Consider the following 17,705-nt stretch of genomic DNA (forward strand, 5'->3'; position numbering starts at 1 on the left):
GGGGACCCAGTCTGTCCCGGTGCCACTGCAGCCAGACCCAGCTGCAGTGCCCCCGAGCCCTTCCCACAGCGGGGGCACACAGAGCCCCGTAGCCTCCAGTCGCCAGCAGCGACCAGAACCATCCCCGCTTTTAGAGAAAATCCCTTCTGCTGTCAGTGATGCTCCCAGCATCTGGGTGCCTGCTGACGGAGCCCTGCGTGTCTGCTTTTGTCTCCGCAGTGTGACCGTGGCTGTCCGTCGTGTGTACGTGCAGCCCAGAGTCGGCGGGGGCTTGGAGATGAGGCTGATCCTGGCTGGGAAGGCTGGTGGGGGGAAAAGCGCCACGGGGAACACCCTCCTTGGGGAATGCGTCTTTGAGTCCAAGCTGTCCACCCAGCCAGTGACTGTGAGCTGTGCGAATGCACATGGTCACTGGGATGGCGAGGACTTCATGGTGGTTGACACGGCCGACATTTTCAACCCCGAAGGTGACAGCAGTGAGGTGCACCAAGAAATTATCCGCTGCATCAGGCTGTCCTCCCCGGGCCCCCACGCGCTGCTGCTGGTGACCCAGCTGGGCCGATTCACCCAGGAGGACGAGGAGGCCGCAGAGAGACTGCAGGACATCTTTGGAGCTGATGTTCTGGGGCACGCGATTGTCATATTCACCCGTGCGGAAGAGCTGGGGGAGAGATCTCTGCATGACTACGTGTCCTGTACTGACAACAAAGCTCTCCGTGAGCTGATCGAGAGATGCGGGAACAGGTACTGCGGCTTCAACAACCGGGCAACTGGTGCCGAACGGGAGCACCAGGTCATGGAGCTGATGGGGATGGTCCGCTGCATGGTGCAGGCGAATGGGAACAGGTACTACAGCAATGAGATGTACCTGGATCCCAATTTAACAGAAGAGAAGGTGGAGTATCACATGGCGAGGTACAGAGCAGGCAGGATAAAGAGGGCGCGATTCAGCTGGAGGCCATCCCGGAGAGTTGTCCTGGCTTGTGGGCTGATTGTCCTCATCATTATTGTGATTACCCTGGGTATCCTTATTGCACAGCTGTGATGAATCCCAGAACCACAGAGCCACTGAACGCCTGGGGCTGGAGGCCCCTCTGCACCCCGCGTGTTCTGTCCCTGCCCAGGCAGGGTCCCCAGCACTGGCTGCCCAGGACCGTGTCCACTGGGTGTTGGACATCTCCAGGGATGGAGACCCCAGCACTACTCTGGGCAGCCTGTGCCAGCGCTCAGACATCCGCACAGCAAAAAAAGACTTTCCTGATGTCTCAGCGGGCGTCCTTGTGCCTCCAGCAGTGCCCATACTCTTGTGTCCAGACTCTGGGCACCCCACCAGGCGTTCACACACGGAGACGGGACCCCCAGGTCCCAGTGTAATGGAACCAACTCTCCCTTGAAAACGAAGAGGAATTGTCTATTTTTATTGAGCTTCCCTTTAATCAGTTATCATATATGCAGTACAGGACAAAAAATATGTTTAACTTTTAACCTAGGCTCCCTTTGTTCAGGGACAGAATGCCCCTTCTGGGAGAAACGAAGGAAAGTTGCCAAGAGCAATAGCCTGAGGTTGTACTTAGGTGACATGTGGCCATTGATGGATAAAAGGGGTTAGGGTGCTTCATCAGGGAACACCACCAAGGACCCCCATAGAAAGGAAGGCATGTGCAGACGGGCCCTAAAAGGAGCCATTAAGAATGATGCCACATGAGCACAAAACTCAGGTAGATTAGAATGAATTTGTATTAGATCGCTGAATAGTCATGAATTTAATGTCTCCATGTAGCCAGGAAGTTGACATTGGCTGTGCTTGATCTGTGGAAAGTGCACCGAGCTCTGAGGCCTGAATAAAAGCAATATCTCTCCTGAGTGCGTGCGAATTGGCTTATTGCACACGGGGTGAAGGATCATAGAGTCATAGAATGGTTGGGGTTGGGAGGGACCTTAAAGATCATCCAACTCCAACCCCCCTGAAACAGACAAGGCTGCCTCCCCCCAGATGAGGTTGGCCAAGGCCCATCCAGCCTGGCCTTGAACACCTCCAGGGATGGGGCATCCACAGCTTCTCTTGGCAGCCTGTGCCATTGCCTCACTACACTGACAGTGAAGCGTTTCCTCCTAATGTCTAGCCTGAAGCTATTTTCTTTTATTTTAGGACCATTCCCCCTTGTCCAGCATAATCCACATGAATAATTTTTTTTTCTCCATCCTCTTTATTAAACCCCTTTAAGCTCTGAAAGGTTCCAATGAGGTGTTCCCAGAGCCTCCTCTTCCGCAGGCTGAACATCCCCATCTCTCTCAGCCTTTCTTCATAGGAGAAAGGATCTACTTTTTCGGTCAACACGAGCACCTCATTGTCCTTGCTGAGCAATTGAACGGGTGCCCATGTCTTCCCGCACATGGAGCGCTCTGAGGCATGGATGTGGGCCCCTGATAGCCAGCAGGAATGCACAGCCCTGCCCTTGGCCCCACACTCGGTCCCTGTGCATCCATGTGTGTGGCAGGAGAGGAGGATGGCAGAGCCCCCCTTGCCATGCCAAGCCAAGCAATGCCGTGCCAGCTGCAGGAACTGAGTGGATCTCTGAGTCTAGTTGTTCCTGCCTTAGGGCTGGTGCCTGCCCCGGCTCCCTTCCCCACGGCCAATGTCCCCAAGAGTTGCCTGGGTGCCACAGGGCAGGGGACACTTGGCTTTCCTCCCCGGCCTGCAGCTCAGTGGGAGCAGCACAGCAGAGGGCAGAGCCATGCCGGCTCTCGGCCTGCCCGTGCACTGCGCTGGGCACCAGGCCTGGGGCTACTGCTGGCACATGCCCGGAGCTGGACAGGTCCCGAAGCGCAGTGCCATGAGGGCAGGACATCCAGCAGCATCGCCCTGCCAGAGCCCAGGGCCACGCTCTGTGGACGTGGGGCTGCTCCTGAGCTCTCGCTCAAAGGGCAGCTCCCTGGTCTCACGTCTGTGCTGGGTGGGTGCCGAAGCCCTGGTACAGGCTGTTGTGGTATTGATTTCAGACAACTTCACAGTAGCTGCAATGTAGGCTAGTATTAAGATGGTAAATAACAAAGTCTGCCAGGTGCAGATAGGAAAGCAGCCCCTTCCTCCCCCTCAGGGAGGAATTGCAAGTCCTGAATTCAGAACAAGGTGTGCCTGGGAGGCATTGGACCTGGCTGAGCACAAGCTTATCAGTAAACAAGGCGCGCATACTGGTTATGTACTGAGCATGAAACCAAATGGCCAAGTTAATGTACAACTCACGGATGTGAAGCATGTACCAGTTACTCACTTTGCAATTACAAATCATCATGAAAAAGTTTTCAGGTTTCGATCTTTTAAAGGGATGGCCCCTGCCAAGTTGTGTTTGGACATCACCCCAACCCCAGTCTAATTAGAGGAACTCCCCTTAAAAGGGTGCGGGAAGCAGGAACAGCAGCAGGAACCGCAGCTGCAGGTCTAACTTGTGAATAGTGACATAAACATTGAATTAGTGAAATAAACATTGTGAATAGACAAAAGGATCAAGAGCAATGTGTGCAACCTAGAAAGACCATTTAATTTATTATTAGTTTAGCAGCACAGAATGGAGTAAATGATTCTGACTATGGAAAGCTTTAGTTGAGAAAGAAATAGACCTGAGAAAGAAATAGCATGTGGCTACACTTACTGACGGGGCGAAAAGAGGCTGGAGAGCAACCCCACAGAAAGGGACCTGGGGGTTCTGGTGCACTGCAAGTTGAACGTGAGTTAAGAGTGTGCCCTGGCAGCCAGGAGGGCCAACTGCACCCTGGGGTGCATCAAGCACGGTGTTGTTCACCAGTTGAGGGAAGTGTGTGCAGTTCTTCTAGAATACTAGAAGGCAAGGGTACTTGTGAAAGCTGGGCAACATTTAAAGAGCGCTTCTTCCAGGCTCAGGATCGGTGCATCCCTAAGAGTAGGAAATTGGGGAAGAGGGGCAGGAAACCTACGTGGACGAGCAAGGAGCTCGTTGACAAGATCCAAAGGAAGAGGAAGGTCTATGAAATGTGGAAAAAGGGCCTGTCCTCTTGGGAGGAGTATAGAAGTGTTGTCAGGGCCTGCAGGGACGCAACAAGGAAGGCCAAAGCCCACCTAGAGATGAAGCTTACAAAAGAGATAAAGGATAATAAGAAGTGTTTTGTTTTGTTTTGTCTTGTTTTGTTTGCTTTTGTTTTTTTTCAAGAAGGACAAGAAGGAGGATCCGGGAAACTACAGGACAGTCAGTCTCACCTCTGTCCCTGGAAAGGTGTTGGAGCAGCTTGTTCTGGATGCCATCTCCAAGCAATTGGAAGAGAAGAAGAAGAGGAGTAGTCAGCATGGATTCACCAAGGGGAAGTTGTTCTCGACCAACCTCGTTGCCTTCTATGATGGCATCACCAGCTGGGTAGATGGGGGGAGAGCGGTGGATGTCATCTACCTTGACTTTAGCAAGCCTTTCAATACTGTCTCCCATGACATCCTGATAGAAAAGCTGAGAAAGTGTGGGATAGAGGAGTGGACAGTAAGGTGGGTTGAGAACTGGCTGACCGGCCGAGCTCAGGGGGTGGTGATCGGCGGCGCAGAGTCCGGCTGGAGGCCTGTGACTAGCAGTGTTCCCCTGGGGTCTGTGCTGGGTCCGGTCTTGTTCAACATCTTCATCGACAACCTTGACAGGGGAATAGTGTCTGCTCTCAGCAAGTACGCCGATGACACAAAGCTGGGAGGAGTGGCTGACACGCCAGAAGGCTGTGCTGCCATTCAGCGAGACTTGGACAGGCTGGAGAGATGGGCAGGAAGAAACCAAATGAGGTTTAATAAGAGCAAGTGTAGAGTCATGCACCTAGGAAGGAACAACCGCGTGTATCAGTACAGGCTGGGGGACAACCTGCTGGAGAGGAGCTCTGAGGAGAAGGACCTGGGGGTCTTAGTGGACGACAGGTTGACCATGAGCCAGCAGTGTGCCCTTGTGGCTAAGAAGGTCAACGGGATCCTGGCGTGTACTAAAAGGAGTGTGGCCAGCAGGTCCAGGGAGGTGATCCTTCCCCTCTCCTCTGCCCTGGTCAGGCCTCACCTGGAGTACTGTGTCCACTTCTGGGCTCCCCAGTGCAAGAAAGACAGGGATCTCCTGGGAAGAGTCCAGCGGAGGGCCACAAAAACGGCCCTTGCTGTGGGATTGCATGGGATTCCCACCCTCGCACCCCTCTGTGCCTGCAGGAGGGGACCCTGCTCTGCCAGCGCTCAGGAAGCGTTTCCAAGTGCTCCTCTTCCTCATCGTAGCACACGAGGCTCAACGCTAGTGAGGGGAACCTTGAACTGGGAGCAGGGGGAAGGCAGGGACATTCAGCCCGGTGAGGATGGGGTGGGCAGGGATGGCGAGAAAGAGCTTTGTAATCAGCAAAACCAGCCTGAAGAGGGGCTGCCCAAAGCCTGTGCAGGCACGCAGAGGTGTGGTGTGTGCGCAGCTCCAGCCCTTTTCAGGAAATCAGCCAGGGCAGAGGAAGCGGGGAGCCGAGCTCAGGTTACCTTTGCTTCCCCTTTCTCTGAGTTTCACTCTCTGCACTGCCCGGAGCTCAGCACATTTACGGGAAAAGCCTGTCTGGGGGACCTGCAGCCCCGGGCTCGCAGCCCCAGTGTGTTTGCAGGCGGGGCGGGCGCTCCGTGGCTCAGAGGCATCCACAGAGTGAGCAGCAAACCCCCTGCTCGCACAGCCACCTGCGGAAGGGCCCTGTGTCCTTCAGCCCGTGTCCTTCCCCTCCTCTCTGCAGCCTGCACACTCCAGAGCTCTGCCAAACTGGCCTTTCCTGTAAATGCGCTGAGCTCCCACCGCCCTATTCCAGGGAGAGGGACTAAAAGCACCGCGCTGAGCAAATTCCATGGTGCTGCTGCTGCCCCAAGCACGAGCAGCGTGGAGCAGCCCCACGCCCCGAGACTGGATGGAGTTGCTAAGCCACTGCCCATCACAGTTGAGAAGTCATGGCAGTCTGGTGACCTTCCCACTAACTGGAAGAGGAGAAAGAAAACCCGCATTTCTAAAGTGGAAATAAGGAAGACCTGGTTAACCACAGGCCAGTCAGTCTCACCTCTATGCCTGCCAAGATCATGGAGCAGATCTGGCATATCATGCCTGACAAATCTGGTGGCCTCCCATGACAGGGTTGCAGCACTGATGACTGGGGAAGAGCAACTGACATCATGTACCTGGACTTGTGCTAAGCATTTGACACTGTGCCCCCACACTGGAGGGAAGGGATGCCATCCCGAGGGATCTGGACAGGCTTGAGAAGTGGGCCTGTACAGGCCTCATGAGGTTCAACGAGACCAAGTGCAAGGTCCTTAATCTGGGCTGAGGAAATTCCAAGCACAAATACAGGTTGGGTGGGGAGTGGATTGAGAGCAGCCCTGAGGAGAAGGACCTGGGGTGGTGGTGGAGGACAAGGGGGAATGGTCTTAAACTAAAAGAAAATAGCTTTAGGCTAGACATTAGGAGGAATCCGGTCACTAGTGGCGTTCCCCAGGGCTCGGTGCTGGGGCCCGTCCTCTTTAATATCTTCATCGATGATCTGGACGAGGGCATTGAGTGCACCCTATGTAAGTTTGCAGATGACACCAAGTTAGGTGCATGTGTCAATCTGCTCGAGGGTAGGAAAGCTCTGCAGGAGGATCTGGATAGGCTGCACCGATGGGCTGAGGTCAACTGCATGAAGTTCAACAAGGCCAAGTGCCGGGTCCTGCACCTGGGGCGCAATAACCCCAAGCAGAGCTACAGGCTGGGAGATGAGTGGTTGGAGAGCTGCCAGGCAGAGAAGGACCTGGGAGTGATGGTGGACAGTCATCTGAATATGAGCCAGCAGTGTGCTCAGGTGGCCAAGAAGGCCAACAGCATCCTGGCTTGTGTTAGGAACAGTGTGACCAGCAGGGCTAGGGAGGTGATTGTCCCCCTGTACTCAGCTCTGGTGAGGCCGCACCTCGAGTACTGTGTTCAGTTTTGGGCCCCTCGCTCCAAGAAGGACATTGAGGTGCTTGAGCGGGTGCAGAGAAGGGCGACGAAGCTGGTGAGGGGCCTGGAGAACAAGTCCTATGAGGAGCGGCTGAGGGAGCTGGGCTTGTTCAGCCTGGAGAAAAGGAGGCTCACGGGCGACCTTATCGCTCTCTACAGGTACCTTAAAGGAGGCTGTAGCGAGGTGGGGGTTGGCCTGTTCTCCCACATGCCTGGTGACAGGACGAGGGGGAATGGGCTAGAGTTGTGCCAGGGGAGGTTTAGGTTAGATGTTAGGAAGAACTTCTTTACTGAGAGGGTTGTGAGGCATTGGAACAGGCTGCCCAGGGAAGTGGTGGAGTCACCATCCCTGGAAATCTTCAAAAGACGTTTAGATGTAGAGCTTAGGGATATGGTTTAGTGGGGACCGTTAGTGTTAGGTCAGAGGTTGGACTCGATGATCTTGAGGTCTCTTCCAACCTAGTGATTCTGTGATTCTGTGAAACGCTTCACTGTCAGTGTAGTGAGGGACTGGCACAGGCTGCCAAGAGAAGCTGTGGATGCCCCATCCCTGGAGGTGTTCAAGGCCGGGCTGGATGGGCCTTGGCCACATGTCACCGAAGCACAACCTCAGGCTACTTGCTATTGGCAACTTTCCTTCATTTCTCCCAGAAGGAGCATTCTGTCCCTGAACAAAGGGAGCCTAGGTTAAAAGTTGAACATATTTTTTGTCCTGTACTACATATATGATAACTGATTAAAGGGAAGCTCAATAAAAATAGACAATTCCTCTTTATTTCCAAGGGAGAGTTGGCTCCATTACACTGGGACTTGGGGGTCCAGTCTGTGTGTGTGAACGCCTGGTGGGGTGCCCAGAGCCAGGACACAAGGGCATGGGCACCGCTGGAGGCACAAGGACGCCCGGTGAGACATCAGGAAAGTCTTTTTTTGCTGTGTGGGTGTCTGAGCGCTGGCACAGGCTGCCCAGAGCAGTGCTGGGGTCTCCATCCCTGGAGATGTCCAACACCCAGTGGACACGTCCTGGGCAGCTGGAGCGGTGTCCAGAGGGGCCTCCAGCCCCAGGCATTCAGTGGCTCTGTGGTGCTGGGTGTTATAAATTGCCCCCTTAACTAATATTCAGAGAGCATTGCATTAATAATAGAAAGGAATTTATTGAGTAAGCAACAGCAAGCAAAACAGCACTGGGCGGCCGGGGAGTCTCGGCTCCGCCAACGGCGTGCGCCTCACCCCCGCCAGGGTCCCTTTTTATATCTTGGTAATTCCAGGATTACGCAGCACATCCTGGTATATTCTGCGACTGCGCACACTGTTGCTAGGGGGTCGTCTCTGTCCCTCTGGTGGTCGTGAAGATGAAGGCCATAGTCTTCCTCGGCGTTGTGGTTCAACTTCTTATTTTATTTGGTCATGTTGGCCCAGCGTGAGACAGGAAGGCAGGATGTTGATACACTAGTTTAGCAACTTACCAGGAGATGGTTACATGAGCTTTGCAGAAGGGTCTTTGAACAAAAGAGGCAACTGAGATGCAGAAGGAGAGAAGGGGAGGGGGTGCTCTTTTTTGTTACATTAAGCAAAAGAATTTTCATAGTGTCTAGCCAAGCATTATACAGCTCCTTACTTCAGCAGGGAGTTTTCGCAACTCCCGCTCCTCAAACAGAACTCCTTGTTTTTATAATACAAAAGACAACGAACAAACATTTATTGTGTATTACACTGGGATTCATCGCAGCCGTGCAATAACGAAACATAAGGTAATCACAATAATGATGAGGACAATCAGCACAAAAGCCAGGAGAGCTGTCCTTCAGCTGAACCACTCCCTCGTCATCCTGCCTAAACTGTACCTCAGCATGTGATACGCCACCTTCTCTTCTGTTAAATTGGGCTCCAGGTACATCTCATTGCTGTAGTACCTGTCCCCATTCGCCTGCACCATGCAGCGGACCATCCCCATCAGCTCCATGACCTGGTGCTCCCGTTCGGCTCCAGTTGCCCGGTTGTTGAAGCCGCAGTACCTGTTCCCGCATCTCTCGATCAGCTCACGGAGAGCTTTGTTGTCAGCACAGGACACGTAGTCGTGCAGAGATCTCTCCCCCAGCTCTTCCGCGCGGGTGAATATGATGATCGTGTGCTGCAAAACATCAGCTCCAAAGATGTCCTGCAGTCTCTCTGCGGCCTCCTTGTCCTCCTGGGTGAATCGGCCCAGCTGGGTCACCAGCAGCAGCGCGTGGGGGCCCGGGGAGGACAGCCTGATGCAGCGGATAATTTCTTGGTGCACCTCACTGCTGTTCCCTCCGGGGTTGAAAATGTCAGCCGTGTCAACCACCGTGAAGTCCTCGCCATCCCAGTGCCCCTGTGCTTTCGCACAGCTCACGGTCACTGGCTGGGTGGACAGCTTGGACTCAAAGACACGCTTCCCGAGGAGGGTGTTCCCCGTGGCGCTTTTCCCCTCCCCAGCCTTCCCGGCCAGGATCAGCCTCATCTCCAAGCCCCCGCCAACCCCGGGCTGCATGTACACACGACGGACGGCCATGGTCACGCTGCAGAGACAAAAGCAGACACACAGGGCTCTGTCAGCAGGCACCCAGATGCTGGGAGCATCACTGAGAGCAGAAGGGATTTTCATTAAAAGCGGGGATGGTTTTGAAACCTCGCTGCTGGCCACTGGAGGCTGTGGGGCTCTGTGTGCCCCCGCTGTGGGAACGGGCTGGGGGCTGCAGATGGGTTAGGCTGCAGTGGCTCCGGGACAAATGGGGTTGGAAAGCAGCAGAAAGCAGTAAAAAGAAAAATAAAAGCCAGAACTGTGAGGTGTTGCGGGGAAACAGAGCAGCAAGGCAGACTCAGTGTGCGCAGGATCATGGAGGGGGCAGTGTGGTGGCAGGGACCCTCGGGGCAGTGACACCCGTGCAGCCGGGGCCCCGCATGAAGCTGAGCACGGTGCCCAGGGACTCCCCTGGGCTGGGGTTGTGCCCATGCTGAGCATGGGGAGTGAGGAGTGGGGAGAAGGGAAAGAGAGAGGAGGGGACTGGGGAATAGCCACTTCCCTGCCCCGCTGCCCTGCGCCAGGTCCCCGGGCACCCTCGGAGCCCTCCCTGCCGGCACAGAGCCTCGCGACCCCTGGCCTCCCGCCTGCACCTTACTGCACGTCCTGCGCTGGCGTTCACCTTGTCCCCGCGGGACGCTCACAGCCACCAGGAACTGACAGCGAAGATGGCCAGTGTCAGCCTGGAGAACTGTGCTCATGCCACAAGGGCAGCACCGGCTCCTCCCGCACCAGCCCCCAGCTTGGTTTCGATTCTGTGCAGCCCTGTAGGTTCAGACAGCTCTAACGCTACCTCCTGTACTTCCTCCAGAAACAGTCCGGCCTCAGAGTTATTTAACTCCCGCTATGATCTGTGCTTAGTTTTCAAGCAGTTCCTGCTGCTGGTGGGACTGGAGGCAGAGCCCTGACAGAAGAAGGGGCAGGAGACGAGGCAGCTGCAGCCTGCACTGCGGTCAGGGGCTGGGACGGACCCTGCACGCCTCTTAAGTGTTGCAAAGGTTGCAAGTGGCAAATTTCCCTGCCAGTACCTTGTACTTCTTTCTCCCCACACTCATGGTGCTCCCTGGCTCCGCAGGCACCTGCAGAGCTGGCAGTGAGAGCTCTGACCCCTGCTCCCACCCCCCCGGGGGCTCCCCGCCACGGGTCAGTGATCACAGCAAAGCATGAAACTGCAGAGAAGCGCAGAGCAGCCCGTGTTCCTGAAGGCAGGGAGGTGCGCATGAGAAATGGAGCCTGTGCCTGTGTGCAGCTCCACAGCACGTGAGCCTGGGGTCAGGGCACCTGCAGTGGGACAGCATCTCATCCTGTGTCACGGCACTTCCCTGTCAAAGCTCCTGGTGGTTTCAGATGCTCAGAACTGCTGCCACCAGGGCTATTTCTGCTGTCACGTACGTGTGACCGACCTGTCCCACCTGCCCCTAGGATGCTCTTTGCCCTGGGTCCTACCTCGGTGACGTGGATGCCCGAGAACCTGTGCATGTGGCTTCGATCTCCTGAGAAACAGCAGTAGCACCTGAGGGGCAGCAGGAAGAAGGGCTGGGTCCCTGCCAGTGTCCCTCGGTGTCCCTACTGGCCCATCACCCTGTGCCCCTTGTCCTTCACCCCTCCACCCCCGTGCCAGGCCAAGGTGGCTCCCCAAATCCCATGCCAGCCTGCGGGGACATGAGGTGATCTCAGCCCATGGCAGTGAGGGGAATGTGACCAGTTCTGTCCTCAACCTGCTGCCACCAGAGCTGCTCAGGGATGGGTCCCCTCTGCTGGGTGCTGCTCCCCTCTGCCCGGATGCTCTGTGCTCTCCTGGCAGCACCCGGGACTGCCCCACGGCTCGATGCAGGGGACGAGGGCATTTCCTGGGAGCCACCGCCTGGCTCTGGCCCTGCGTGTCCCCAGGTCCTCAGCCGTCCCTGCAATGCCCTGGGCACATCCCTGGCATCGAGCTGGAGACAAAGCAGAAACCGCTCAGCAGCCGCAAGCTTTGTGCTGCAGTTTTGTGCCGAGAGGCACAGCCCATATGGGGACTGCGGTGCTGTTAGAGGGGGAATCGGCTGCTTGCCATGTTGTTAAGCAACACAGTGCAATTACATGAGAGAAGTAGTACAGCACAGTGTATTCTAGTTCTACTGTTGCTTCCAGTGCAAGACGCGGTTGTACAGACGGACAACTGCCCCCCAACCACCGAGGAACGCCTGCCGCAGAAAGTGCGCAATGCGCCGGACTGCTGCCATGATGAAGTGGCAGCAGCAGCACAGGCACATGTATAGCATGGACAACAGCCCCTGCACACACCGTCTGAGCAACCCCAGGATGCCGTCTCCTGACGCTCCTTGTTGGCCCTGCAGCTGCTGCTCCACTTGCTTCGCGAGGCACTCGCACTTCTCTTCGAAATCCACGTCGCTGCGGCTGAGGAGCCGCGTGGCCAGGGAGTAGAGCTCGCTCGTGTAATGGGTGCTCCGGTTCTCCTCCAGCACCTGCTGCACCAGCACCATCAGCTCCTCGACCTGGGCTTCGCGCACAGCTCTGGCCGCCCGGTTGCTGAAGGCGCAGCACCGTCCCCCGCAGATTTGCAGCAGCGCCCACAGGGCGGCGTTGCTGGCCACGTAGCGCTGCAGGGAGCCATCCCCCAGGTCCTCCTTGTGGGTGAAGAGGACGATGGTGTGCCTCGCAGCCTCGCGCCCCAGCACCCGCCACACTTGCCGGGCGGCCTCCTCGTCCTCCTGCGTGAAGCGGCCCACCTGGGTCACCAGCACCAGCACGTGCGGCCCCGGCGCCGACAGCAGCAGGCAGCGGGCAAGCTCGTAGCAGGACCAGGTGCTGTGCTCCGGTGAGTCAAACATGTTGGGGGTGTCAGTGACCACCACCCTGCAGCCCTGCCAGAGCCGGCTCTCCCGGGCACACGTCCATGTCATTGCCTGTGGCGCCAGGTGCGACTCGAAGGCCGCCCGGCCCAGGATGGTGTTCCCCGTTGCGCTTTTCCCTGCACCGGTCTTCCCGACGAGTACCAGGCGCAGCTCCGGCTCCCCCGTGTGCTCCTGGGTCCCCTGGCCTGCTGGCATCAGTGAGGGGGAAGGCTCAGTGAGAGAGCAGCAGTGTGTAAAGCACTGCCTGGGGTGGGTCATGCATGGAAACAGCCTGGCACAGGGGCACAGAGCTGCCTGTGCCACCCCGGGGCTGCCTGTGCCACCCCAGGGATGCTCTTACCTCCCCACGGATACCCGTGACACCCCAGGGATACCCACACCATCCCAGGGATGCCTGTCCCCTCTCCACGTGCACGGCACTGCTTGGCACATGCCTGCTCTGTCCCCAAAAGCCCCCACCGGCAGGGAGACTGCCAGGAGAGCCCGGTCCCTGCGGTGCCTGCGGTGGCACGAGGACACCGATCCCCCCTGCGAGGGGGCTCTGGGGCAGGGCAGTGCCCGGCCCTTGCACCCTTACCGTGATCCTCCCAGGAGCCGCTCGCCATCGTGCTCTGCCGCAGTGTCAGTGCAGGAAGGGTGATGCCAGAGCTGGGTCACAGGCTGCAGGGGGACAGAGAGCAAACACACGTGCAGGGTGAAGGCTTTCCCGCCGGGCTTGGGGGATAAGGGCGCTGGCAGGCTGTGACAAAGCCCTTGAGAAGGCCGAGCCTGCAGCGCCAGCCCAGCCGGCAGCAGGCTTAGCCACGCACCATTCGCCTGTAGGAGAGCAACACCGGCTGCTCCCGATCCCTGCGTTCAGAAGCAGCCCCCCAGGGACCTGCTGCACGGTTTCTGCGCTGCTGAGCTGTGACTCTGGAGCCGCGCAGCGCACTGGGGAGCAAACCCGGTGAGCACCAAGCCCCTGCAACCTACCCACGGCTCCGGGTGCAGCAGTGTCCCTGGGCAGGAGGTGCCTGTGCCCGGCCCCAGCTTTTAGTTTGGGGCTGCGGGGGCGGGAGCTGAGTGCAGCAGGGCCGGGCACAAGGTTCACGGGGCGGGGCTCTGCAAGGACAGCCCAGAAACACTGGTGGGAGGCACGGAGCTGTGGGGGGCGGTTTGCTGCATGCTCTGCGGGGCACACCCAGCCCCAACTGCAAACACCGAGGGTCCAGCAAACAGGCTTTTCCCGTAAATGTGCTGAGTTCCCACTGCCCTATTGCAGGAAGCGGGACTAAGGGCAACGCCCTGAGACAATTCCACGGCGCTGCTGCTGCCCCAAGCATGAGCAGCATGGAGCTGCCCCGCTTCCCCCGACCATGGCCCTGGGCTCTTACAGGATGATGTCCCCCAGCGTCCCACCTTTGCAGCCCTGGGGTTCGGTACCCACATGGCCCCAGGCGTGCAGCAGCCCCGAGCACACAGCAGCCCTGGAGAATGCTGCTCCTGGTGCCCTGCAGCACACCCTGCATGCAGGACGAGCTCCCAAGGTTGGCTTGGGGGTGGCCAGGGGCTTCTGGCACCACAACAACGTCATGCACGGGGGCACTGGGACGGTGAGGACTTCACGGTCGTTGACACGGCCGACATTTTCAACCCCGAAGGTGACAGCAGTGAGGTGTGCCAAGAAATTATCCGCTGCATCAGGCTGTCCTCCCCGGGCCCCCATGCGCTGCTGCTGGTGACCCAGCTGGGCCGATTCACCCAGGAGGACGTGGAGGCCGCAGAGATACTGCAGGACATCTTTGGAGCTGATGTTTTGAGGCACACGATCATCATATTCACCCGCATGGAAGAGCTGGGGGAGAGATCTCTGCACGACTACGTGTCCTGTACTCACAACAAAGCTCTCTGCGACCTGATTGAGATATGCAGGAACAGGTACTGCGGCTTCAAAAACCCGAAGAGTGGGATGAAGAGTGAAGAGGGAGCTGAAGGACAGCTCTCCTGGCTTGTGGGCTGATTGTCCTCATCATTATTGTGATTACCCTGGGTATCCTTATCGCACGGCTGTGATGAATCTCAGCACCACAGAGCCACTGAACGCCTGGGGCTGGAGGCCCCTCTGCACCCCGCGTGTTCTGTCCCTGCCCAGGCAGGGTCCCCAGCGCTGGCTGCCCAGGACCGTGTCCACTGGGTGTTGGACATCTCCAGGGATGGAAACCCCAGCACCGCTCTGGGCAGCCTGTGCCAGCGCTCAGACACCCACACAGCAAAAAAAGACTTTCCTGATGTCTCACCGGGCATTACTGTGCCTCCGGCAGTGCCCGTGCTCTTGTGTCCTGGCTCTGGGCACCCCACCAGGCGTTCACACATACAGACGGGACCCCCAAGTCCCAGTGTAATGGAGCCAACTCTCCCTTGGAAATGAAGAGGAATTGTCTATTTTTATTGAGCTTCCCTTTAATCAGTTATCATATATGTAGTACAGGACAAAAAATATGTTTAACTTTTAACCTAGGCTTCCTTTGTTCAGGGACAGAATGCCCCTTCTGGGAGAAATGAAGGAAAGTTGCCAAGAGCAAGTAGCCTGAGGTTGTGCTTCGGTGACATGTGGCCATCGATGGATCAAAGGGGTTAGGGTGCTTCATCGGGGAACACCACCAAGGACCCCCACAGAAAGGAAGGCATGCGCAGGAGGGCCTGAAAGGAGCCATTAAGAATGATGCCACATGAGCACAAAACTCAGGTAGATTAGAATGAATTTGTATTAGATCGCTGAATAGTCATGAATTTAATGTCTCCATGTAGCCAGGAAGTCGACATTGGCTGTGCTTGATCTGTGGAAACTGCACCGAGCTCTGAGGCCTGAATAAAAGCAATATCTCTCCTGAGTGCGTGCGAATTGGCTTATTGCACACCGAGTGAAGGATCATAAAGTCATAGAATGGTTGGGGTTGGGAGGGACCTTAAAGATCATCCAACTCCAACCCCCCTGAAACAGACGAGGCTGCCTCCCCCCAGATGAGGTTGGCCAAGGCCCATCCAGCCTGGCCTTGAAAACCTCCAGGGATGGGGCATCCACAGCTTCTCTTGGCAGCCTGTGCCATTGGCTCACTACACTGACAGTGAAGCGTTTCTTCTTAATGTATAGCCTCAAACTATTTTCTTTTATTTTAAGACCATTTCCCCTTGTCCACCACAACCCCAGGTCCTTCTCCTCAGGGCTGCTCTCAATCCACTCCCCACCCAACCTTTTATTTCTGCTTGGAATTTCCTCAGCCCAGATTAAGGACCTTGCACTTGGCCTCGTTGAACCTCATGAGGCCCATACAGGCCCACTTCTCAAGCCTGTCCAGATCCCTCGGGATGGCATCCCTTCCCTCCAGTGTGGGGGCACAGTGTCAAATGCTTAGCACAAGTCCAGGTACATGATGTCAGTTGCTCTTCCCCAGTCATCAGTGCTGCAACCCTGTCATGGGAGGCCACCAGATTTGTCAGGCATGATATGCCGGATCTGCTCCATGATCTTGGCAGGCATAGAGGTGAGACTGACTGGCCTGTGGTTAACCAGGTCTTCCTTTTTCCTCTTTAAAAATGCGGGTTTTCTTTCCCCTCTTCCACTTACTGGGAAGTTCACCGGACGGCCACGACTTCTCAACTATGATGGGCAGTGGCTTAGCAACTCCATCCAGTCTCGGGGCGTGGGGCTGCTCCGCGCCGCTCGTGCTTGGGGCAGCAGCAGCACCCTGGAATTTGCTCAGCGCAGTGCTTTTAGTCCCTCTCCCTGGAGTAGGGCGGTGGGAGCTCAGCGCATTTACAGGAAAGGCCAGTTTGGCAGAGCTCTGGGGTGTGCAGGCTGCAGAGAGGAGGGGAAGGACACGGGCTGAAGGACACAGGGCCCTTCCGCAGGTGGCTGTGCGAGCAGGGGGTTTGCTGCTCACTCTGTGGATGCCTCTGAGCCACGGAGCGCCCGCCCCGCCTGCAAACACTCTGGGGCTGCGAGCCCGGGGCTGCAGGTCCCCCAGACAGGCTTTTCCAGTAAATGTGCTGAGCTCCGGGCAGTGCAGAGAGTGAAACTCAGAGAAAGGGGAAGCAAAGGTAACCTGAGCTCGGCTCCCTGCTTCCTCTGCCCTGGCTGATTTCCTGAAAAGGGCTGGAGCTGCGCACACACCACACCTCTGCGTGCCTGCACAGGCTTTGGGCAGCCCCTCTTCAGGCCGGTTTTGCTGATTACAAAGCCCTTTCTCACCATCCCTGCCCACCCCGTCCTCACCAGGCTGAATGTCCCTGCCTTCCCCCTGCTCCCAGTTCAAGGTTCCCCTCACCAGCGTTGAGGCTCGCGTGCTATGATGAGGAAGAGGAGCACTTGGAAATGCTTCTTGAGCGCTGGCAGAGCAGGGTCCCCTCCTGCAGGCACAGAGGGGTGCGAGGGTGGGAGTCCCGTGCAATCCCACAGCAAGGGCCGTGGCTCAGGGATGGGACCCGCACCGTGGAGGCACCTGATGTCCCCTGCATGGTCGCAGCCCCCATCCTGCGCCTCCTCGCCCAGTCCTGATTAACACCTTCATTATCAATCCGGGAGATGCAGTATCATAGAATCATAGAACCATTGAATATGTGGGGTTGGAAGGGACCAAAGCCCTTTCTTGCCATGTCTGACAGCGGTGTCCAAATGCGGTTTGGACACCACGTCCCTGGGCAGCCTGTCCCAGTGCCCGACCACCTCTGGGTGCAGACCGTTTCCCTAACCCCCAGCCTGACCCTCCCCTGTCCCAGCTCCATGCCATTCCCTCGGGTCCTGGTGCTGTCCCCGGAGAGCAGAGCTCAGCGCCTGCCCCACTGCTCCCCTTTGAGGAAGCTGCAGGCCATGATGAGGTCTCCCCTCATCTCCTCTTCTCCAAGAGGACAACAGTGTTTGCTTTGGGCTAAACAAACAAAGCAACTTCAGCCGCACCTCATATGCCTTGCCCTCTACACCCCTGACATCTTTGTAGCTCTCCTATGGACACTCCGTAATAGTTTCATGTCCGTTTCATACTGTGGTGTCCGGAACCACACGCACTTCACAGAATCACAGAATCACAGAACTGTAGAGGTTAGAAGGGACCTCAAGAGATCATCGGGTCCAACCCCCCTGCCAAAGCAGGTTCCCTAGAGCAGGTTGCCCAGGTGGGCGTCCAGATGGGCCTTGAATGTCTCCAGAGAAGGAGACTCCACAAGCTCCCTGGGCAGCCTTCGAGATACTTCGAGTCCTGCACCTGGGAAGAAACAACCCGAAGTATCAGTACAGGCTGGGGGATGACCTGCTGGTGAGTAGCCCTGAGGAGAAGGACCTGGGGTGCTGGTGTGCCA

At 56.9% G+C, this 17,705-nt stretch overlaps 3 protein-coding genes across 3 annotated transcripts; 1 reads left to right on the forward strand and 2 right to left on the reverse strand.

Annotated features, from left to right (window-relative positions):
- Window positions 1–235: 235 nt before the first annotated feature.
- Window positions 236–1,045, forward strand: LOC309875201 (GTPase IMAP family member 1-like; the record flags this gene model as incomplete). The annotated part of the gene is made up of 1 exon (XM_082754346.1): window positions 236–1,045. Exon 1 carries the CDS (start codon window positions 278–280, stop codon window positions 1,043–1,045), a length of 768 nt encoding a protein of 255 aa, XP_082610472.1. The 5' UTR covers window positions 236–277.
- A 7,733-nt stretch (window positions 1,046–8,778) lies between these two features.
- On the reverse strand, window positions 8,779–9,507 carry LOC309875202 (GTPase IMAP family member 1-like; the record flags this gene model as incomplete). The annotated part of the gene is made up of 1 exon (XM_082754347.1): window positions 8,779–9,507. The coding sequence occupies one exon, from the start codon at window positions 9,505–9,507 to the stop codon at window positions 8,779–8,781; it is 729 nt and encodes a 242-aa protein (XP_082610473.1).
- Window positions 9,508–11,633: 2,126 nt separating this feature from the next.
- Window positions 11,634–12,979, reverse strand: LOC309875204 (GTPase IMAP family member 1-like; the record flags this gene model as incomplete). The annotated part of the gene is made up of 2 exons (XM_082754350.1): window positions 11,634–12,559; window positions 12,952–12,979. 2 exons carry the CDS (start codon window positions 12,977–12,979, stop codon window positions 11,634–11,636), a joined length of 954 nt encoding a protein of 317 aa, XP_082610476.1.
- Window positions 12,980–17,705: the final 4,726 nt, after the last annotated feature.

This window comes from Aythya marila (genome assembly GCF_965140915.1).
Source record: "Aythya marila genome assembly, chromosome: 2".
In the NCBI taxonomy this organism is placed as follows: domain Eukaryota; kingdom Metazoa; phylum Chordata; class Aves; order Anseriformes; family Anatidae; genus Aythya; species Aythya marila.